Raw genomic sequence first — 24,296 nt, 5'->3', positions numbered from 1 at the left:
CTCTTTTACCCTTATGTGCATATCCCTAAAAAGTTTTCTCTATAGGATTTAGCATTTTCTTAATGGGCGTGAATCGAAGGGAGGGAGTATTACTCTATATGAAGTATGAGTTTCAATTTTCTTTTCTTTTCTTTATTATATCTTGATGACATAAACTTCATCATATGCCTTTTCGTGCTCTTATAAATTCATTCACCTTATACTTCCTTTTACCCGTAGTTGATTTGAGTTAAACAACTATGGGTTTTACATCAGTAAAAACTCTAGTGCTCATACTGTTTAACCAAAAAATAGAATTTCGGTTAAAACTAGAAATTAAGAGAAAAAAATCGGGTTACTGATAATCAGGAGACGAAAAGAATAAGAAATTTTTGAGGATAATAAAGCAGTAAATAAGTTTGTATTTCAATGTAATCTCAATGATTTTTCGTGTCCCTACAAATGCTGAGACCTCCTCCTTTTATAGTTGATTTTTCTAGGAAAAGGTATAATGCCTTAGCCTTAAAGAGGCAACTATGAGCATTAAATGACATTAAATGAAACGTTACACAATCATTCCTATTCAATACCGATTCGCTAACGTATTTGACATTTAATACTGAATTTAGACTCCTTTATGCCATCAAATTCATATCTTCAATTCCTTCTGACCTCCTGGCTTTAATTAAGTTAAATAGATACGAGACTCGTATCACTTGAATAGCATCTCGTGCCTATTTAACTTTCTTCTCCTCGTATCTGATATCGCCCGTGCCTCTTAACTGATCATCATGTTTTGACCATTTGACCAGTCCACGTGTCATGCCACGTCACCTTCAATATAAATTCAGTTTTTTCCCTATACACATACAGCTTTCAGTTTTAGTACTCAGCTCATTCTCTAGCTTTGGTGAAGGAATTGAAAGCTCGTCATTAGACAAAGCTCAACACCATCCAATCTTCTCAACACTCTACTTATTCTTTGGAAAATCTCCCAAGAAAAGCCCCTCTAGCCCTACACCGGTAAACAAGCCATCACCATCATCACCAGCAGCCAAGTCACCACCACCACAGGTTAAGTCATCCCCTCCGCAGCCGCCTGCTAAGTCACCACCGCCACCACCAGCTAAGTCACCACCTCCGCCACCAAAGCAATCTCCTCCACCGCCGGCACCAGCAAAGCAACCACCACCTCCCCCACCATCTGCTAAGCCACCTGTTAAACCACCATCTCCGTCACCGGCTGCTCAGCCACCAGCAACGCAACGAGCAACACCACCTTCTCAGCCACCGCCAATGCAACGAGCACCACCACCAAAACTACCACTACCACCACCACCAGCTCAGTTACCAATAAGGAAACCACCACCACCAGCTACTCAGCTACCAATAAGGAAACCACCACCACCAGCATATACTCAGCCACCTTTTAAAACGCCACCTCCACCACCTATTATATCATCACCTCCGCAACAAGATGCTTATGATGAACCGCCAATTGCTGAGTCACCACCTGCTCCACCCTCTGATCATGAGCCTCCGGTCGTAGAGCCACCACCTTCTGATTACGAGCCACCAATTATTGAGCCAACACCACCAACTGATCAGCCACCTATTATAATACCCTCTCCACCAACTCTGGCTCCACCATTTATTCCACCAATCACACCACCAGTTAAGCTTCCACCACCCTCAATTCATCCCGCTGGGAAGCCTCTAATCATCGTCGGCCATGTTCATTGCAAATCTTGCAACAGCAGAGGGCTTCCCACTCTCTATAAAGCTTCCCCACTCCAGGGTTATTTCACAACCTTAATTTTCTCTTCATTACCATCTCATTCTATTTGCAATTACTAAAACGTCTTATACACGTAAAACAATATTTACAGATCATTTAAAGAATAATTATACAACCTTAAAACATAGAATTACTATCATAGAATATAAGTCAAGTTACTATACAACGTAAGATATTAAAATACACAAAGACAAATGCAGCCTTTATGCATTTCATGTGAATAGTTACTAAAATCTTACCAAATACTTATAATATTAAATCTTGAATTCAAATTTAATGAATTGAGTGCTAAGAACCTTAAAGATATGAACTCGTTAATTTTAAATAATCTTGGATCATGCCCTGAGAATACGTACGTTAAAAAAAAAAATTATCATTAGTGTACATAAGCTAATTAAATCCATACTCCTATTTTTTACTTCATTATTTCCGTCTTCTGATTGAGCTTTTGATTTCAATGGTTGTACTGTTTTTGCAGGAGCTGTAGTGAAGCTAGTTTGTCACAATAATGAAAGGAAGGCAAATGTTCAAACAGCGATGACAGACAAGAATGGTGAATTCGTGATCATGCCCATGTCTTTAACCAGAGCAGATGTTCACAAATGCAAGGTATACTTAGGGAAATCACCCAAACCCATTTGCAATGTCCCAACAAACTTCAATGGTGGAAAATCTGGTGCTTTATTGAAACCTATCCTACCACCTGTTAACCCTGGACCTGGTCCTGGCCCTGTCCAGCCACCCATGTTTGATTATCATGGTGTTGGACCTTTTATATTTGAAGCCTCAAGCAAATTACCATGCAAAAAATAATTGAGCTCTTCATTATTAGAAAGACCAAGTGGTAAAGTGAAGGAAAATAAAAGTATGAAAGGATTGAGTTTCTGATGGAAAATCTTTTTTCTTTTCCTTTCTGTAGTTTAAGAAGAAGAAATACATATCCTTGTACTTACACTAGACAAAAGATATCAACTACATATGGATTTTCAGTAGCAAAATCCAAAATAGAAATCTATAATTAAAATTGTAACCATTACCTATTGACTTTCGAATGCATGAATAAGTATAGCCATTTGAATATTCAAGTTTTGTTTTCCTAATGATATAATATAAAAATTGTGCTTTGATCGGAAAAAGATTTGGACTATTTTTTTATGGAAATTTTATCTTCTATAGCAAAGGTATAGGGAAAATTTCACATTAGAACAATTGAACTCCATACTTTTTAATTTTATAGCCCATATTTCAATTTATAACCAACTAGCCCAAAAATAATAGGCTAAGAATATTCAACATCCAACTCAAATAGTTTCTCAAAATTACTATTTAATTTTTAAAAAAGATTCCTCAAGCTTTTAAATTAATTTTTGAATCAGTAACTGTGACTCAAATATTAATTCAACAAACCAAATTCATTTGGGTGGTAAAAATTAGATTTTTAACAAGCTTAAATATGTGGATTTAAATTCCGAATTTGATTTTGTGAGAAATTTGGAGTGGGTGTTATTTAGACTTGTTAAAAATAGTATAAGGAGGTTGTATATGAAGTCACTTAATGGAGATTTGGACTGGTTTTGAACGAGAATTACAACTGAAAATCGTGGAAGAAGTTCGTCTACAGACACTTGTATAAAGGCGTATAAAAGTGTATAATAGTGTATAAGGTGTGTTTCTACACTCATATACACTATTATACAAGATTATACATAATTATACAAAAAACTGACTTTGTCTTCTTACTTGCGTCTTTTTTAAAATTTAACTTAAATCTTGCTCAAATCTACTCCAAATCACTTCAAATTTAAATTTTGAACTTCTTTTGATATTTTCAATCAATTGGAACAACACCCAATCCAAACAACTAACAAATTCAAAAAAAACTATTTTCAAAAGCAAAGCTTTGAATGGTCTTCAATGGTGGACTTCTACTCTTCAATTTTCTTACATTGCAAGCAGGTGACACAAGAGGAGAAGCAGAAAATACACGGCCCTTGAAGCATATGTAGAAGATGTGAGAAGAAGAGAGAGTGAAAGCAATGGTTGTGAAAACAAAGAATTAACTCCATAGTTTTTAGAAGCAATGGTTGTAAGAACACATATTTTGAATTTGTAAGTGCTTTCAAAATATGTACAATGTCGGCAAGGTGGGGTAAAACTTAAAAACATGGGCCATTTTTTATTATGGTGTGAAGTCATATGTCTTTTCTTGTAATTCTTTCAATTATATACCCTATTTATTATAAACCAAAATTATTTTAAAATATTATTTTCTATAGCTGCCTTTTATATTTTATAGCAAAATAAGTATTTATGGTATATAATCATTGAGGCATGAAATACGCTATTTATGTTTTTCCCCTCTCTTAGACAGCTGGATATGTCTATTTTTAAGGTGATTGCCGTTACTGTATTCATGAATACATGGCGTGAATACATGCGCGTACAGCTGGACTTCCCTGATTTTAGCCACTTTTTACTACTGTATTCATGAATATAGCAGCGCGAATACATGTGAAGCTGCCCTGATTTTAGGCGCTTTTTGCTGCTTTATTCTTGAATACATGCGCATACAGCTGGACTATCCTAATTTTAGGCGCTTTTGCCTGCTGTATTCATGAATACAGCAGCACGAATATATGTGAATACATGTGCATACAACTAGGCTGCCCTATTTTTAGGTGCTTTTTGTTGCTGTATTCATGAATACATGGCGAGAATACATGTGAATACATGCGCGTACAACTGGACTACCTTGATTTTTAGGCGCTTTTTGTTGCTGTATTCATGAATACAGCAGCGCGAATACAGCGAATACACTACCGTAACAACTGAATAGTAGCTATAGGAAGTAATTATGTATATGGTAGCTATAGGAAGTTAATAGCCACTAAACAATAGTGGTTTCTGAAAATTCCTATGGCAAAAGTATACACCCTATAGCAAAGAAAATTTTACCTCCTATATCAAAGATATACACCCTATTTATTATAAACCAAAATTATTTTAAAATATTATTTTCTATAGCTACCTTTTATATTTTATAGCAAAATAAGTATTTATGGTATATACTACCATAGAGGCATAAAATAAGGCATAAAATACGCTATTTATGTTTCTCCTCTCTCTTAGACAGTTGGACTATCTATTTTTAAGGTGATTGTCGTTATTGTATTCATGAATGCACTGTGCGAATACATGTGAATACATGCGCCTACAGCTGGACTGCCCTGATTTTATGCACTTTTTACTGATGTATTCAGGAAAACAACAACGCGAATACATGTGAAACTGCCCTGATTTTAGGCGCTTTTTTGCTGCTGTATTCATGAATACATGCGCATACAGCTGGACTGCCCTGATTTTAGGCGCTTTTTACTGTTGTATTCATGAATACAGCAGCACGAATACATGTGAATACATGTGCGTACAGCTGGACTGCCCTGTTTTTAGGCGCTTTTTGCTGCTGTATTCATGAATACATGACGCGAATACATGTGAATACATTAGCGTACAACTGGACTACCTTGATTTTTAGGCGCTTTTTGATGAATACACTACCGTAACAACTGAATAGTAGCTATAGAAAATAATTATGTTTATGGTAGCTATATGAAGTTAATAGCCACTAAACAATAGTGATTTCTGAAAATTCCTATAGCAAAGGTATGCACCCTATAGCAAAGGAAATTTTACTTCCTATAGCAAAGGTATACACCCTATTTATTATAAACAAAATTATTTTAAGATATTATTTTCTATAGCTACCTTTTATATTTTATAGCAGAATAAGGATTTATGGTATATACTACCATTGATGCATGAAATACGCTATTTATATTTCTCCTCTCTCTTAGACAGCTGGACATACCGATTTTTAAGGTGATTGTCGTTACTGTATTCATGAATACATGGCGCGGATACATGTGAATACATGCGCGTATAGCTGGACTGCCCTGATTTTAGGCTCTTTTTACTGCTGTAAATACATGTGAATACATGCGCGGCTGGACTGCCCTATTTTTAGGCGCTTTTTGTTGTTGTATTCATGATTACATGGCGCGAATACATGTGAATATATGCGCGTACAGCTGGACTGCCCTGATTTTAGGCGCTTTTTACTGTTTTATTCATGAATACAACAGCACGAATATAGCGAATACACTACCGTAACAACTGAATAGTAGCTATAAGAAGTAATTATATATATGATAGCTATAAAAAATTAATAGCCACTAAACAATAGTGGTTTCTGAAAATTCCTCAACTAAAAATAAGTTTGTAAAAACCCATAAAATCATTTGACCCCAAATAGATAAGTAAAGAGAAAATGGGCCTTCATAGTCATTTACAATGTTGAAATAGAAAGTATTCTTTTTAGATCTCTTATGTGTACAAGATAAATCGTTGAAATATCATGGTATAGCCAGTTTTCACACTGGTCAATGAAAAATAGCCAGCGTTTATCAAGTCAATGAAAAATAGCCACTATTTTGCTGCAACAGGGACCGGTCCAGTATAATATACGGGAGTTCTGGTGCATTTGTGTACGAACTCCAGCATATTATGCTGGACCGGTATACTTTGCTAACTCCTGTAAAATTCGCGGGAGACTGGAGCACCAGTGCTCCAAACTCCAGTATATTATACTGGACAATTATACTTGTTGGAACTCCCGTAAAATTTGCGGGAGTTCCAGCATAATTATGCTTGAACTCCCGTAAAATTTGCTGGAGTTCCAGCATAGTTATCCTGGAACTCCCGTAAAATTTACGGGAGTTCAAGCATACTTATGCTGGAACTCCCGTAAAATTTGCGGGCGTATTTTTCCGGATTTTGAACAGTGTTTTCGCTCAGATTTAAAGTGGCTAAATTTCGATGACTTTTGAAACTTGGCTATTTTTCAACGACCAGTGGTAAATCTGGCTATTTTTGAATTTCTCCCAGATAAATCTCTTATATATAAAAGTAAATCTCTAATGTGTAAATAAAAAAAATAGGATCATAAAATTAAAAAATGTTGTTTTCCTTCCCTTTTTAAATAATCGGACTTAAGTCATGTTTTGATCAAATCTATTTACTGCAAGCGTTATGAAGTGCGCTTGTGGTGTGTGTTATGATTCTGCAACTGACGATTACAAGGTTATATTGATCTATAACTTGTTTTACGTTGTTTGCTGTGTGAATAGCAACGATTGGACGACAAAAACAACTCTCCCAATCTTAGAACGTCTCCCTAGTTTAGAACAACAAACTAATTCATGGTCATATTGATGCGGTCAGGGAATTAGCGTTGAGGGTTGTGTATATTGGTCTCTGGATTAAGAACTTGACAAGTACGTAAGTACGTAAGTAGAGCTTCTACAATCATATATTTTGATGTGAAGTCAGACGAATTGAAAGAGCTTTCAACACCAAATTTTGTCGGTGTTAATGAGTTGTTTCAGTTGACTACTTTTAAATGTCGTCTTAGTTTATATAGCGGCAAATCCAACAACAACATATGGAGTAAAGAGTTAGAACTGGACATCTGGATCATGGAAGAAGACGGTTGAAAATGATTAATGAAACTTCGCCACGTACCACAACTTTACCAGCATTATTTTGTAAAATACAGTAATTTTTTGTGTTGCATAGAGAATGGTGAATTAATTTATCGAGGACCAAAGAATCGCCATTTTTCCATTTATAATCCTAAACAACAAACAATTTATTACTACTAAAGAATATTTATTCCTTTCTATCGGGTATGTGTATCGTCTTGTATATCCAACATGTTTAGATAGCTTATGTTTTCCTAAAACCAATGTCATGCACAAGAGGAAGAGGAAGCAACTCACTCTATCAGAATGATGGTCATAGCTAGATTCAGAAAAGACACTTGTCATACCAAAATACCAACAACGAATTTATCAAAGTCATCACGAGTAGGATCCTTTCACCCTTGCGTCTCGAATTTGAACTATGGGTATGCCTGATAAAAGCATTTCCCTCTTTGGATCTTACATGACGTGAACCCGAGTTATATGTAACTTATGTTATGTTATCTACTCTTTTTATGACGATTGTTGGACAAAGAAAACAAGTTCCCCTCTCAAGTTGTAGCACATGATTTCAACTCTCTGGAGATTAACACTAGGGGTTGTATATATTTTGGTATTTGGATCAAAGACTTGATCGATTTGTAGGTGAGAACTGTTAGTAGAAGATTAAAGTCCTATTCTTTTAGTGGATTTTAATTAACTTGTGTACTTAAATTGCAGTTGTGTATCAATTAATACATTTATTGAAAGCTTGAATTTAAAGTATTATTGAATGTGCTAGCAACTTGTAATTGTTATAAAGGCTGATATTTATTTAATTGGCATTTTGCCAAAGCTTGAAATAAATTAAAAAACCAAAGATAATCTTTCGACCTCTGCTCCCCCAAAGACAAGCTACAAAGACGTAAGCTGGCCAAATATCGTTAAATCCTTATTATTATTTTTTCTCCGTTTATTTTGTGTGTGATTATGTGTTAGTTAAACACGATCTTCCGCAAGAATTCCAACGCCAATTTTATTCGTAAGATAAAAGTAAAGTCCCATTCTATAGGTATATCCTAGTCTTTTGCAGAGTAAAGATGTCTTAGTTAATAGGCTGGGTAATATTAACATTCTTGGCAGCATATTAATAAGCTTCCAATTTGGTGCCTAATAGCCAATATTCTACTGTCCATTCATTCGTCAACTTAAACTCTATAAGGAGAAAAGTAATATAGTAACTTCTTTAGTAGTAACAAAGTCCTCCTGATCTAAGATAAAGGTCCAAATTCAATTGAAACCTTGATGACTTCTCTGCAGCACAACAATAAAGCTATTTGGATTGTTATTTTTAGTCATAACTTGTAGCTCATATTCATCAGCAATAGATATTGAGACTGTTAGACATTTCATTTCATATACATCAGCCGAACATTTACAGATAATCGTCCATACATGAATTCTGGAGTGCTTGTAACTATGCAATTTAAGAATTGCTGAAGGAGCTGGGGCTAGGCAACAGATGGACTTTAAGGGAAGGGTTTCATTCTAAGCTTTATGATTTCACGAAATAATTTCTCACACGGAAGCTGAAGTGCAGAGATCTGGTGGTGGCGAGCATTTTGCCTGAACAGCCAAATTCTTCACAACATGTCGACATGGATCTCCAAATACAGCATTGGAAATGCCAATGGTGCAACTATTTCTTCCCTTACAAGCCTGTAAAGAGATGAAACTTTGATTAAGAGACTCTTAGTATTTGACAGATGAAATGAACACCTTCTACACCAAACTCAAACCACCACCCGTCCTGTTTTACAAATTTAACAATGTTTTTTCAGTCAAGCAGTAAACATATTGATCTAATATGAAGGAATATCTCTCAGTCAAAACAGTCAAGTTATTATACATCCTTTGATTGCATAGTTTGGATTTGAAACATACTAATACATATAAGAACTGATAATTTATTGACAGTACAAGTACAAATATATAAGCAGCAAAAACTCTAAGTACATAAGCACATGTACAATTTACAAAGCGCAAATGTTAAACCTTTTGAATATTTGTTTTTTCATCTATTAGGTCTGGCATATTCAGTATTGGGGTCCCTCTCCATCCACTTAGCATATAGCTATCACTAATAAAAAAAAATTCATCACGGGATGATCAAAACCTTTAGAAGAAACTCCTATGCTATTTGCAGCTTTTAATTGTACGGGTTGACCGACTTGTCCAACTAACTATAACACAATCATGAAATTATTTAATATCTGCAAAGAATGCAGTTTATCTACTCATTTGCAGTCAACAAATTGTAAAGAAGACAGGTGAACGTGAAACTCAAAAATTTTAAAATGAAAAAAAATAAAAATAAATAAACAAACAACATACCTGAGACACAATAGACAAGGAATTTGCAGCATGGCATTTGCCTTGAGAGAACTTCTGACAGCTGCCTTTCGGATTTCCATAGCTTGCAAATTCAATAGAGAAGATCGTATGCCCTTCGTCACATTGCAAGTGCATTTCTGGTGTTTTATCCATCAGAGACAATTTTCCATCGAACTCTGAGTGAGACCACATATGTAGAGGTGGATAGTGCTTTTCTGATACTTGAGCACATATGGTTTCAGTAGAACGCGTAGTAATGGAAATCTCAAATGGAGTCTTATCTGTTTCTTCAAAGATAACTAGTACATTATTAGAAGTCTTTAGCCATGATCTAGGTATGTGATACCTGGTTCGCCAAAAAAAAAAAAGAACTTTATAAGCAACAGAATGTATCAGCTCAGATCCATTTCACAGAACCTACACATGACTTGATGCCAAGTGTGGCCTGGTACAATCATGAGAGCCAAAAATCCTACAATGTAAAATAGAATTTCAGCAAGTAAAAGAGGTCCATACCAGGCCTGAGTAAGCTCTCCACAGTTTGTCCTACATTTATCAGAGTTGTAAGCACCACGATAATCACAAGTTCTTCCACATCCATTTTTTGGTGCAACCAAAGTCCAATATCTTCCTATATGGTTACCATTAACCCATGCCTGACCTTTTCCCATGCTACTGAAATCAAGGGCAACTGGATCTGTCCCGCCTGGTGCATCAAACTTCGTCTGCTCAACCAATGAGACAAACCACTTAATATCAATCTTACACCAGCGAAGACAATCATCATATATAGAAGTAAACATAGAGAAGCGCCTGTTCCAAGAAATTTTTTGGCAGCATACACAAAAAAAAAAAAAAAAAGTGAAAGGGTCGTAGAGAGTTCCTTATGTATGAGCTATTAAGGACCTATTCTCGAGAAGGAATGGAAGGGCTGATTTTCCTTTTATCTAATAACATCTTAATCTACAATCTACAACTAAGAAATAGGAGCATCTAACTATTAAGTAGCAATCTACAGACGGAGAAGAAGTCAAAAGCGAAATTTTCTTTGCTCCGCTCTTTGTCATAGAGGAAGTAAAGGATTCATATATCCGATGCCAATTAGTTGGGATAAAAGCTTAGTAGTCATTAGACACATCTCAATTTATCCAAAAGTAGTCGCAGTTGTTACACTTACACTTGGTGTGATGTTTATTTCTTTTATTCTGGTTAGAGACTTGTGTCTGTGTAAAATTGGGAGATTTTGATAATCTTTAACTTTAAAGAACTCCTAATTTTCCTTAAGAGATATCTTATCACATATTGTAATGAAATGGACCTGAATGGAACAGAATAGATTCAAAGAATTACTTATAGCTGACTCCAATTAATTTGAAATTGATGCATAGTCAGATGATTGATTGAAGTGAGAATGAAAGGTCCTTTATTGATTGAACAATTTTCCATTTTGTACTCCCAGATTTCCGTAACAAAAATTGAAGGGAAGTCTTAGAGAATAAAAAGTTAATCATAAGATTCTTAATATAGAATGTAATGAAAGACTTAAAATATGATCACAGCAATTGACTAAACAATACTGAACATCTCTTCTAGAGCAAGTCTTTCTAGTAGTATTGAATGTGGTGCTTCCTTCACCCACAAATAAAAGATAGTTTAAGACAATAATAGACATAAGTCATTCAATAATTAAGGCATCAATGTCATAGATATGTAACTTGAGTAACTGAACAATGGTCATAAGCGGATTTACACAAAACAATTGAGACATTAATTTTAAGAAACGATATTGCCAGTAATTAGCAAGTTTTCCTCTATGCTAGTGACAGTTGAATCTGGAATTTGAGCTTTGTCGACTTACTCTGTACCAGGAAAAGACTGATGGAATTGCATCGTTCGGCAACTCAGTCCATCCTGCTCTTTCGGTACTATTGACATCATATACATTCAGGAATTCACCTTTGAGCCCCGCCTGTTGAACAAATAACTAAAATCAGGCTTCCTATATTTCAGTTGTATAATGAAATGGCATTGTGCAGTTTAACGATCTCCAACTTCACATGATGATCAATTTTTCTTCTTGCATGTGGAAGACATGGTACTCTTTTGCAAGTTGATTCTGTGTGCATAGCCTGAATTATATCAAGTTTTGTCGTTTCACAAGCAGAGAACAGATGGATAGAGAAGCCTTGGGATTTTTAATCTTTTAGTTCATTCAGTAGATATAGCGTGATATTCACTGAGAAAGGATGCTTATTAAAAGGCTTATGGAAAAAATCTACCAGGAACTTTTTCTACATCTTATCCACAATTCTATCATCGATTTGTTCAGCACCATGAACACTCTTCAAATACCACTAATGAGTGAAAAGTAAACCCACTTGTCCTTCCAGTCTAGAGTAGTTTCTCATATTTTGGTTCTTCTAATTGGTCTATTACTTCAAGTTACTTGCATATGCACATAATTAGAGCATGGGATATCAGCCTCTGCAACACCTCCCATAAATGAGAAGTTTAATCTTTTATCATGTGTGAACATCAAGATTCATTTAAGGTGAAGAAAATCAGGTACCTGGTAGGTCCATGAGGATGTTGTGAGATTAATATCCCCGTTTCTGCATCCTGTAAGCTTCAGTTGACCTTTAAAACCTGCCCCATCCTTCTCTAAGAGGGCACCATAATTCTGAAATTGTGGCAGAAAAGTCTTTTCAGCTTAGAGGTCAGTTTGATGAAGCTGGGCGGCTTTTATGGGTACAACAACAACCCAGTAAAATCCCATAAGTTAAAAATTTGGTAAAGCGTAAAGCAAATGGAAATTAGTGAGTAACGTGCATCGTCACCAGTGATTCAAGGAAGGAAAGAAATAAGAAAGAGAAATGGAGGTAAGGGTTTCAAAATATGGAGGTTGGATAATGGGAGATTTTATCTCCTTTTTCCCCCTTCTGATGAGAGTATGAGATGATAGAGCTTCAGGTTTCACCCAAAACTAATATAACCTTTTCAAAATTTAAGATAATACTTCATATTTAACATGGTCCTCATCAGGGTAATTCAACTTCTAAGCTTTACCTGCAATCCCACCGTCTCAGACAATAGCAGTATGTCATTGTATCCCTGGACCAGCTTAACTGGTTGAACCACCTTGATCCATTTTCCTTTCATACTACCTTCAATTGCAACAGACACATAACAGGGTAAAAGGGTAAGGAATTGGAGATATAAGGAGAACACGGGAAAGAAAAGACTGCAATAGAATGACCAGACATAAGGACCCTCTCAAAGCTAGCTTGGCTGATGTTTTAGCCCCGTGCACTATAAGCACAAGATTGGAGCTTCACATGACCTGTAGTCATTGTATTGCTTCACCTGACATTCCTAGCATACCTACAGCCATCCTATTCACCTCACTGCTCTAAGCGCAAGATGGTGGGAAGAAACCAGTATTAATTTCCTTTGTTTCTGGTGTGAACAGTGTCAGAAACAGGGATTTTTGTTTCAGTTCTAGTCTGGGTTTATGGTTTATAATCTTCATTTAGCTATAGCATACAGGTTTCTTAGCTTTAGGCTTGTTATCACTTTGCTGCTTTCTTAATCCCTGAAATTCACTGCACTATATTTTGGTCTCACTTTGTCCATTTAGCAGCCCTTTTCGTGTTGTCGAAATGGCCTAGTTGCTGTTCAAATTTTGACAACCCTATTTTAATTCACTCTTATTAATTTCTCCCTTTCTACATAAGATATCTTCATTTTTTATCTTTCTATGACCAATTCCAAGAGCCTTCAAAATAAACTGAGGCAATAACAGAATTTCTACTCGCTATTAACTGATCACCCTATGACAGATGATCTATTTAATATGTCTCCATCTAGTAATGAGTATTTGACAGGTATTCGATGCAAATGCATCAGACCGTCCCTATGCTCAGAGATGAAAATCATATTCATGCAAACCAAGAAAAGTTCAATGGTTGAAGTACGCTTTGACAATGCCAGCTGAACTGACTGCTAACGGAGGATTGAGTGCTACGTTAACACAAAGAGTAGAATGCATAATAAAGATAGAGTAAATCTAACCAAATACCTGCAAGCTGGCCATTAACAAATATGCGAACAAAGTCACGCATGCTATCAATATCAATCGTTGGACTAACATCATTTTCCTCCCAAAATGAGATGTCATCATCAGAAATATATATCCTGCATTCACCAGAGATTGCAGAGTAAATCATCACAATTTCAGTTTGCAACCAATAACAAATGTTATGAATAAATTTGAAACCAAATCTTGCACAGTTTTTCTGGTGTTTGTGTTCTGTGCCTATTCACTTGTTAAAGGAATATAAAACACGATCTGAGGAGAACGGAGAACCGGGAGACAACAGAAAATTCAGAGAGTGACATTATTACATGCGGCATCATTAATATAGTTGCCTACCAAGCAATTCATCTCAAAAGCCAAAGGTACCAAAAAGGTTTGTAGATTTGTAGATTCTCATCCAAAGAGGCTTGACATTGTTAATGCCAAACTATTCACAAGCAGACTCCGAACCAAATGCAAGGATAACAAAACTGGAAGCTCAGAGATATTATGCTCTGTCCATCCTCAAACCTCAAAGGAGTTCATTTTTCCTTATTTGATATTTTAATATTCCCTTCAGTCCTCAAATTTGAAATCCTCAGACTAAAGGTTAAGTATCACATTTCTCCAGTGATTCAAAAGCCAAAGTAAAGGGGTAAAAAGGGAAAAGAGCAAACAAACACACAGAGTCACACTCAAACAGTGGCAATACAGGGAAAGAGAACAGTCTGGTTAAACCAGAAGTGTCCTGCCTGTAATTTTTGAAGTTAGTTTTACGTCTAATGTTAAGTTAGCAACCAGCAGATACCAGGGTGGGTCATGTAAAGTGCTTGGCTTCTATGGGTATTTTCTCGTGTTTGAAGTTGGTTTCAACTCCAGTACAGATGTCATCCTGAGAATGTGGTATAAGCGGTGAGGTTTTAAAGCTTTATCCTGAGAATTGGACAAATCCTATTATCAAGCGGCTCCAAATTAAGTGACAGAGTGAATGGGGATCAAGTCATTAACTTGCGCTTATATTCATTTTAGTTTAGATCAAGCTCCGCATCCAATCGAATACTGCCATATGAAATGGGATGGAAAGAGTGTTAGACATTATAAAGGTAGTAATCACTGTTCAGTCTGATCCTAACCTCATTTATAAGTTTGAAATACCTGGTCAGATACCACAGGTAATCAGACTGGTCTTTTGTCACATTCAGATGCTCCAGTATCCCTTTAGAAGTAAAATTTTTGTCACCCCACACACCAAGTGGCTCCTTCAATGTCATCCAAGATTGTGAAATGCTTCCGAGTTTGCTTTTAATCCTTAATTGCGGAAACAAGGAATTATTTCCAACTGAAACAGAATCAAAGCCCACTGTTTTGATTGAAGTTTGTGCCCCCACCTGTTTAAAGAATGCAAGAGAAAAGAAATTAAATACATCATTAAAATGAATCACAAAGTATTACATCGTTTTATAAGCGTTCTGGTGATGAGGTCACTATGTTGTACTTGAAAGAGAGTGGATCCTTGTTAGTTACTATATGATGATGAGGTTACTAAAGCAAGAGTTTAGCTTTAGTAACCAGGATAAATTTCTCTATCAAATAACTTGTGGATGTGGTAGTAGGTGAACACTGTAGCTAATTCACAACACATCTCTAGGTCATATACCGACAGATCATAATTTACACATCGCTAGGTCATATACCGACAGATAATAATTTCTGATGAACTATTTGCCAAAAGGGTGGTAAACATTTGCTTTTCAACCATTTTTTCAGAAGCTATAAGACACTACTTAGCCTGCAATGGAAAATCAACAATCTTTGTTATCGACCATCATCCACACAGAAATGGAATGATTGCAGCCTCAGTTTGTGGAAGCCAGACATATGAAAGCATTATCAATACAATATAACAAGCTGGGAAATAAAAGAAAATACTGAAACAAGTAGACATGCAAGCAGTGACAGCAATCTTTTGAAGTTCAAACTTATAATCTTTCATCTGTGGGAACATCGACAAACCTTAGCTGTGTTAAAAGCTGTGTTTCTGCAATCTGGCAGAATACTCACTGACCATGGAGGTAAAGCATACTCTTGACCATAAAATTTCACAGTTGCTGATTCATGTTCATCAATATTTGCAATAAATGCTGCGCACAAGCTCTCATTCAAGGACAGATATTGGCCATTGTTGTGGGGTGTTCCATGATAGACATGTGCCTGAAGTAACATGACAAGCATCAAATACCGAGGTATGAAAAGGGTAAATAAGAATTACGATGATTCACAAAATAAATTTTAAGGTGATAAGAAGAGAGTAACTTTATCCTAAAATTAAAAGATACAAAATCTCATTCGTAATTCACAAACTTTCCCCCACGGAAGGTATTATGAACAAAAACTAAACAATTCTGTAAATTAGGTTGTGTTAGATTTTGGTAGACCATTACTCAATGGTAATTAATTTCCTGATCTGAAAGATAAACTTCTTTCCTCCTCCATATTAACAAATCAAATCAACTAGATTTATCCATTGACCAGATTAATTTCCTGGTTAGAATGACAGATTTTCCTCCTATGTTTCTGCTATATATGGTGTTGTAAATAAGCTTGTGATAATAAGAAACAGTACAGAGAATTTTCTCACTGCTCTTATCTGCTTTTTTTCAGAAGGACGATAAAAATAGGTGGTATTTTTTAATCAAGTAATTTGTAAATGTAGGTGATATATTGTTCATTCCGTTAGCAACAGATGACTGCAACCTCCTCAAAAAGCAAGAATAACAATAACTGTGCTGTGCTCCATCAAAGACATAATTAAGTGAAGCATCATAATAATAACTGATGGAGTTTTTGAATTATGAGATATGTCAAGGCATTTTGTAGCTGTCCGAGAACAAAGTAAAAACATGATGCGCCTTTCGAAATTAACAAAAAGTAATTGATACCTCTGTAAAGGTAGTCTGGCTAAAATATATTCAACAAACGACATTTTATTTTACATTTAACGACATGTGGGTGGACTTACAGCAATACCCACTGGGATTACTCAAGCCCATAACTGACCTCTTGTTTTGGTCCCAGTTTAATATACTGAGGTGAATCAGCAGCAACAAGAGCAGGTTCACAAAGCTTTATAGCAGCATGCAGATCCTTCAAGTGGCCCCATTTAGGTTGACGCAGTAGTCCTATACAGTATGGTGACCGTGAGAAAACAAAAGAGAGAAGAGATATTGATTATTTGATGATTATAATACACCTATTTATATACGTAATGTGGGACAGTATCTTATTTAAAAACTTGGCACTTCTAATATTTTAACCTTAAGGATGATCCTACCACTAACACTTTAACATTCTATCAGTGAACATTTTAACAGACACATTTTACATAAGATAAATATCAATGTAGTTATTAAGGCCTACGTAATGATTACTTATTACAAAAGATAAGCACCAATGTACACCTGGCTATCGATTTTTTCCTTCGTAAGAATGTTCCTAAAGTAACAATAAATAATACTCAAAAGTTACCATATTCATCAAGTGGAGCATCATAATCATAGCTAGTGATTTGAGTTGGGCCTCCTGCAGTCCGGCCAAAGTTTGTCCCACCAAAATACTGGAATTACAAGATGAAACAGCCAGTCAGCGAGTAACTGGTTGTTGCCTGGAAATGAAAAGGGAAGGGCAGAGATCTAAGTTACCAGTATTTTTGCGTCAAATTACTGTAGTAGCAGTTAAAGAATTTCTTACAAGAAACAGATTTCTTGCAAGAAGTGTAGGAAACTTGAAAGGAAATGGTTCCTTCTTATTTAAACTATCATCAGGCTTATTTAATCTGTCATTTTCCTCTCAAACAAACGCGTGCAAGAAAAATGATCTCTCGTTTATTTTCCAGCAATATCCTCAAGAAATACACTTTCTGGTGACTTTCTTGACATTCAAACAAACTTGAAGATTTTGCCCAGTACCGGTGAGTAACTTCAAGCCTCTCCAGTTCACATAAATTGGTAATCAACATTTAGCCAGATAAGCAAAGGGTTTGTTCCTACTTCTTAACCTTTTCAACAAACAAATACTGGATATTGAACAAATTATAGTAATCAAGAAAGAGATACGCAGGCGGAACAGGAGAATCTGCTATCAGTTAACAAGAAAATTTCCAAAACGAATGCAAGTTAGAAAGGTCAGCTGGAATACGAGAGAAGTATGTTTAAGGCACATGCCTTATCTATACCAGACAGGAAAGTAAAATTAGAGCATCATAGGTATCTAAATTACCATATAATAGTTCTGCAAGCTGCCCCCACGCTGAAAGAAACGAGCAATTGCAAATGCAATGTCCTCGGTAGGCCTACGCGGGAGTCTTTCCCCCCAATTTGCAAACCTGCAGGAAAGAAAAGAATAAAATTGTCTGTCTTTTCCTTTTCTGGATGTTATTGACTCCTCAGCTTAATTCAAAGAGTAACTAAGTGATCCTGCTTTCTTTTTTGCAATTGTATACACCAGAGAGAGACATAGAAACATCATAAAGAGCATTACATTAAGGGATATGAGCTCGACTATACCAGGCTTCCTGGATCAGATTTCTTGAGTTAGATTTCAGTAGAACTATAGAGACATATGATCAATGTAAAGATCATTAGCTCACAGATGAATTTCTAATACCAATTTAACTAAACAATCCACTGATCTAAACCTGACAAAAAAGCACTGTTCATGATCTAACAGCATATCCTAAGCAAGCAAAGCACTCAACCACCATCCTTTAGCAACCTAATTTAAGACTTAACCTTTTATCCTCCACCTTGTACGATTGTCCATCTTTCATGAGAGTAACAGATTGATTGAGCAGCTGACTCTGGGCACCATATCTTTCTTGGACGATCTGACACTCTCAAACCAGACACGTTTCTGCTAATCAAAGGCGTCCATCATTGCCCTACTGAAATTATGATGGACCCCATATGCAAGGGACAATTACTAAAGGGGAGTAGAAGGCTTCCCTCGTAATTGTAGAACTTTAACAAATCGAGTACTTATACTTCATACATTACTGCATTTATGATTATATACTGGTTCATTTCATTCTTTGAAGTTCTACAATACCTTTCTAATCACTTCCCTAACATTTGTGTCTTGACTCTTGATAATATTCTCCTTCCATTAAAAAGTGATTTCACATATTTAAGCCAGTTTCAGGACTTCAAACATTATATATGAGAGAGATAAAAGGAACCTTCACTTATGAGATGGAACACTTATATGGCCAAACTGCCTTTCACGTAGATTTGCCATTATTCTAAGCTTTCCGAACGGAGGAAACATGAAAGAATAGAAAGTCAAGTACTAAAGGTCAGAATCTACAGAGAACAATTCTCGAAGTAGGTGCTTCTGGCAAGCAAGGAAATGTAGATTTTTAGTTCGTGATCCATCCAGAAGTCAAGTCACCTATAAGAGATCATACAATCATATTCATATCACTAACAAGAATCTAAGGATTCCCGGAACCATGCACATACTGGTTCAGAATTCAATGAAACGAGAAAGGACCTAACAAACAAGAAGCGATTATCATACCATCCATCCCAATTCTCAGTCCAAATTTTTGGTTTCTTCTCAGAATTTGGCCTGAACCCGTCACAATAGTATGCATTGCAAGTATCTATCTGTCAAAAAGAAAAATTCAATAATATAACAAGATAAAGAAAAAGTACCCCAGCCCTTTAAAGGAGGACTAACAATAGCACAAGAGAAATAAATAAAACAGAGAGAACTCTGCTTCCGAATTATAAATTTAATCCAAAAAAGCTTGAGAAACTATGGCTTCGTCATTTTAGATCAGTTTACCTCACTTCATGAGTTCGATTAACTTGGAAATTCAAATACTTTATTCGTTCTGTATGATAGAGAGTTAAATTTGTAAGTCAAATCAATTTGTTTAAAGAAGCTCAAGAAACATGATCGCATATTTGCAGATAATTCTATGCACTGGTATTGTGCAACTGCTTCAATGAAATAAATTGCATTTAAATAAATTATGAAATAAATCTATCTTTATCAAAATTATCACACTAACTAGACCAGTTGGTCGTAATTAGAGAAGATCAGGAACTCAAGTGCATTACAATGTATTCTGGAGCATCAGCTTGCTTGCACATGACCCATGGAACACCAGCGCCAAGACCAACTGCCATTTCAGCAGCCCATTTCATATATTTCTTCCCATTTGGACCAAATGAGCTTTCAATATTTCCATATTCATTTTCAATCTGACAAAAAATAACATCAGACGAAGACATAACGTCGGTTTAACAATACAAACATACATGCAGAAGCATGAAAAGAACATATGCAGAGAGAGGGGGAAGAAGGAGCTAGAGAAAAGTGCCAAATGGATCAGTGGCTGCAAATTTCATCTAGAAACTGGACATCCAATGTCTTTGTCAAAAAACTGGACATCCAATAATCATTTCAAGAGGAAACTCCTCACTCTCAGTTGTAAGGTGCATTATTCATTCAATAATTTCAAGCAGTCTTTTTAGAAATTTTCCTATTTGTCTTACTAATAAAGTGCAGATGTCAGCGTTACAGTAATACTGATATTCTAATTAGTGATTAGAGTAAGAAATTTCAGAACCTGCAACAAAATGATCGGACCACCTTGCCATGAAAAGAGTGACTCTGCCATCATAAGATCAACTATCTTTTTTACAAAGCGCTCCATCTCCTCCTGGGAAAAGTGTATGAATTTTTCAAATTACAATCCTCTGGCAGCCAATTATTTCTTTAAACTATCATAATGCAACTTGAGCAACGAAGTGTTGGAAAGCAAAACTTAAAGTTAGCTTATTCAATCATCAATTAACTACGCCTCAATCCCACATGAACATTAGCAAATACAGATAAAAATTTCTACATACAAGGAATGCATCCCAAAAAATGCATGGAGTAAGCCCTTTAATTAGTGATCCAGATAATAACAAGAATGCACTTTCCCCGACAGAGAAACAAGTTGATAAGAGCGGTCTAGCTATTTGCTCCTAGGGAAATATCTTGAGGGGGAAGGAAGAGAAGGACAGAACTAGTTGTCTTCTCTCTACTTCTATAGTAACTTAATTCACTTGAATTACAAGAGACACCTAATTATAGGTGATAAAAATATTGTAGAAAAAAAAAGTGCATGTAATTAAGAGAATACTAAAGATCCGAGTCAATAGAATTTCTCATTCTGACAGGGTATTTATTAGATCAAGTGTACTTAGTCGATCTAATAGATTGATTTAGCCGGAGCAAAACTGATACCAATCCGAGCCACTTCACTAATACAACGTGACCAATTTACCAACCAACAAAATCTTTTGTTAAATGTAAGATCTTGTTATTTTATCAAAAGAGATAAGTGCTCTATATTACCTTGAATGGTGCATTATCCGTTCGAAATTCTATTCCAGGTATATCACGAAGCCATACAGGGAAGCCCCTGCAATACGGGAAGTAAATCACCTTGTGAGATCAACAGAGAAGCACTCATTCGTGACACGAATGTGTTAATGCCCTTCTACTAAATTCTGTTATTGACTGCTCTACTTTGTTTCTTTACTTTAAGGGATCTTCAGATTGCTCGGTGCTACCTAGTCAGCTGTTGAATTACCAAAAATTCTCATTTCTACATAGCACCCTTCCCTGTGGCTGATCACCTTGTGAGGTCAAAACTAGTGCATTTATCCAAAAGTTGTTAACTTTTTGCTTTGAAATAATAGACTAGATTGTGAAGCATGAACAAACACATTTTACATGAACTAATGATAAAGTCAAAACTGAGCACAGCAATCATGAAAGAAGAACATTACCCGAAGTTCCACTCCGCGCAAGCATAAGGACCTATTCGGAGAAAGAGATATAGTCCATGAGACCCAACTAGCTTTGCAAACTTGACAATATCATATCTTCCTTCAAAGTTATACTGAAAAGGGAAGCATCAAAAGAGAGAAGTAGTTCAGAAATATCAAGAACTAAAAATAATCAAGGTTAAAGAAATTATATAGCAGAAAATACAAAAGATTCAATTGAATACAAGACCGACAAAGCAACAAACACCAAAATGCAGGGTCTTTCAGGAAATGAATACCTGTCCTCTCACTGGCTCATGACCGTTCCAAAATGTATAAGTCTCAATCACATCTGCACCACCTTCTTTGCTCCTAGCTATCAATTGAGGCCACATCTGGCATATATGACATGTAAAAGGCTTATATAAACTCCAAAGATATTGTAACATGAGGATATGGTGCTTTGAAGTTCCTACACTATAATTATATTCTTCAAAGGAATATAAGCAAAACCAAATAGATAAGTTCCGCTAACATACATCTCTATTGATTGTTTTATTTCGGACTTTTATGAAACATTAAACTTAGATATTTCTATTAGGTTCTCTAAAACTTCAGGAAATTACTGTTCCAAGAAATGCAGTAACTCTAACAAGAGCATATCTTTCGTTTCATATCTGTCAAGATATTAGAATGAATTTTAGCGGAGGTAAAAACAATTGGTGATCTCTTCTCATCTGTCCAAACCTTGGTGGACAGAGTTACCGGTTCTTGTGCTGGTATCCTTTCGCATTAGATGAGGTACGTGTGAGCTGGCTCGGACATGACGGTTATCAAAAAAGATATTAAAATGATTATCTCCTTATTAAGGGACCTGAAAGTTCAGATGTTATCTCATTGAAGCACAATTTTAAGAAATTAGACAAAGCAAATTAATGTTTCCCTTGAAATTTATTTCAGGAAAATGTTTTAAGAAAAATGTTCTTTACCATTATTTCCTACTTAGTTCCCCATGAATCCAAAGATAATCCACATAACAACTACTTTTTACTTAGAGTGTATTTGGCTAAGCTTATAAGCTGGTCAAACTGGCTTATAAGCACCTTTTGACTTATCTACGCGTTTGGTAAATACCTAAAGTGCTTATAAGCTAAAATCAAACATTAGTCATAAGTTGGTCAGCCCCAACTTAGGGCTTTTAGCTTATAAAGATTTTTAGCTTGACCGAGGTTTTTACTAGTTTATCCTAAAATTAGACATTAGACATTAGTCATTTTAGTAAAAGAACAACTTATCAGTACTTTTCTAGCAAATACATCAACTGCTTATTATCAGTTTCAGCACGTCTATCCAAACACGTAAATGCTTATTTAAAAAATCGGTTTCAGCACTTAAAAATGCTTTTTAACACTTCAAGCTTATCAGCTATTTACAATCAGCTAATCCAAACGGGCTCTTAATCTTTTTTATTCTTTTCAATTCCATGGAACTATAACTCATCACTCCAATATAACATACTCCACATTTCTTTATTTTCTTTCTTTATGATCGTGGGGTCCAGGCGAGCTTGCGCGCACCTACACTAATTCTACAGGCCGCTACCTCTCACCAGTACAGCACTCCACATTTCTTTATTTGGAAAGTATTTACTTTTTGAGTTTCCATTTTAGCTCTTGATTAATATTCTTAATATAGTTATGAGATAGTATGTTGAAGTATGTTATATATATATATATTAAAATTATGTGCCAAATGTTTGCTTCTTCTTTTTTCTTTTTTCTTTTTTCTTAATCTCCGTCTCAGGTCAAACGACACAAGAGAGCAGCAAATTCAGAGAGAAAAAATTAATAACAAAAAACAAATAAATTTAGGGAAATATTAAAGACCTCAGGAGTGGCGCGAGGGTAGTGAATGCCAGCGGAGATAAGAATACGGCGTTTGCCGGCGATGATGAGAGCACGGTGATCGTAGGTAACATTGAACGGCTTGAAATACTCGCTGGCGACAATCACGAGGTGTAGAGTTAACGCCGTTAATATCCATAAGAGACTCAGAGCTGCTTTTCTTCTCATCACCATTTTCTGTTTTGATTACTAATTTTTGTCTCAAATGAGAATGGATAAGAGTAAAGCAAAGGTTTTTTTTTTCTTTCTCAAAATATATATACGTTGGGGCCAGGGTTGGAGTAGGAGTTGAGTGTGGGGTGGGTGTGGGGTGTTGGGTGAGGTTGCGACGTTATTATCAATGTATTCTCGGCATAGTGGAAGTGAAGATTTCAGCTTTACGAAAGACGGGTTCTAAATTAATATTTGGCTAAATACATATAAAGACACTTAAAGTTGATACGGTTTTTCATTTAGACATCTGAACTTAGGAGTGTTCCTTATACATTTATTTTTTTTATCTTTTTTATTTCCTTCTTCTTCTTTCTTCTTTATGTCTACCGCCATTTCCACCATTGCCTCCTCCACTTTCACCATTGTTGTGCCTCCACCATTGATTTAGCTCGAAAGTTTGAACCAACCCTTCTTCTTCACACAAAAAAGCAGCCGCCAGCCCCTTCTCCAAACAACCAGCCGCCGCCAAGCTCCCCCTCCTCACCACCAAATCCTCTACCACCCTCCTCTCTAACCCCCATCGCCAGCCCCTTCTCCAAACAACCAGCAGAAGCATTAATTCTCTCATCAAGATAAGGAGTGTCCATC

The 24,296-nt window shown here is 35.9% G+C and overlaps 2 protein-coding genes across 2 annotated transcripts; one reads left to right on the top strand and one right to left on the bottom strand.

The window, feature by feature from the left end:
• Nucleotides 1-778: 778 nt before the first annotated feature.
• Nucleotides 779-2,848, top strand: LOC109208749 (pistil-specific extensin-like protein). Its single transcript, XM_019371904.1, has 2 exons — nt 779-1,777; nt 2,256-2,848. The coding sequence occupies exons 1-2, from the start codon at nt 802-804 to the stop codon at nt 2,588-2,590; spliced, it is 1,311 nt and encodes a 436-aa protein (XP_019227449.1). The 5' UTR covers nt 779-801; the 3' UTR covers nt 2,591-2,848.
• A 5,737-nt stretch (nt 2,849-8,585) lies between these two features.
• LOC109208743 (beta-galactosidase 9) lies at nt 8,586-23,828 on the bottom strand. Its single transcript, XM_019371898.1, has 19 exons — nt 23,478-23,828; nt 21,891-21,986; nt 21,613-21,725; nt 21,176-21,242; nt 20,400-20,492; nt 19,888-20,031; nt 19,340-19,428; nt 18,041-18,146; nt 17,291-17,378; nt 16,823-16,944; nt 15,779-15,976; nt 14,921-15,153; nt 13,769-13,884; nt 12,757-12,854; nt 12,260-12,370; nt 11,549-11,659; nt 10,207-10,415; nt 9,691-10,036; nt 8,586-9,015 (listed from the first exon to the last, which is right to left on the bottom strand). Exons 1-19 carry the CDS (start codon nt 23,667-23,669, stop codon nt 8,875-8,877), a joined length of 2,673 nt encoding a protein of 890 aa, XP_019227443.1. The 5' UTR covers nt 23,670-23,828; the 3' UTR covers nt 8,586-8,874.
• Between the last annotated feature and the right edge of the window lie 468 nt (nt 23,829-24,296).

Source organism: Nicotiana attenuata, unplaced genomic scaffold (assembly GCF_001879085.1).
Source record: "Nicotiana attenuata strain UT unplaced genomic scaffold, NIATTr2, whole genome shotgun sequence".
In the NCBI taxonomy this organism is placed as follows: domain Eukaryota; kingdom Viridiplantae; phylum Streptophyta; class Magnoliopsida; order Solanales; family Solanaceae; genus Nicotiana; species Nicotiana attenuata.
Note: the sequence above shows the minus strand (reverse complement) of the source record. Positions and strands in the feature narration are given on the sequence as shown.

Excerpts from the sequence above, each read along its gene's own strand:
- LOC109208749 (XM_019371904.1), top strand. The coding sequence starts at position 802 with ATGCCACGTCACCTTCAATATAAATTCAGTTTTTTCCCTATACACATA. Across the intron at positions 1,778-2,255 it reads TAAAGCTTCCCCACTCCAGG|GAGCTGTAGTGAAGCTAGTT; the intron begins GTTATTTCACAA and ends CTGTTTTTGCAG.
- LOC109208743 (XM_019371898.1), bottom strand. The coding sequence starts at position 23,669 with ATGGTGATGAGAAGAAAAGCAGCTCTGAGTCTCTTATGGATATTAACG. Across the intron at positions 20,493-21,175 it reads CGGATAATGCACCATTCAAG|GAGGAGATGGAGCGCTTTGT; the intron begins GTAATATAGAGC and ends CACTTTTCCCAG. Across the intron at positions 12,855-13,768 it reads TGTTAATGGCCAGCTTGCAG|GTAGTATGAAAGGAAAATGG; the intron begins GTATTTGGTTAG and ends TTGCAATTGAAG.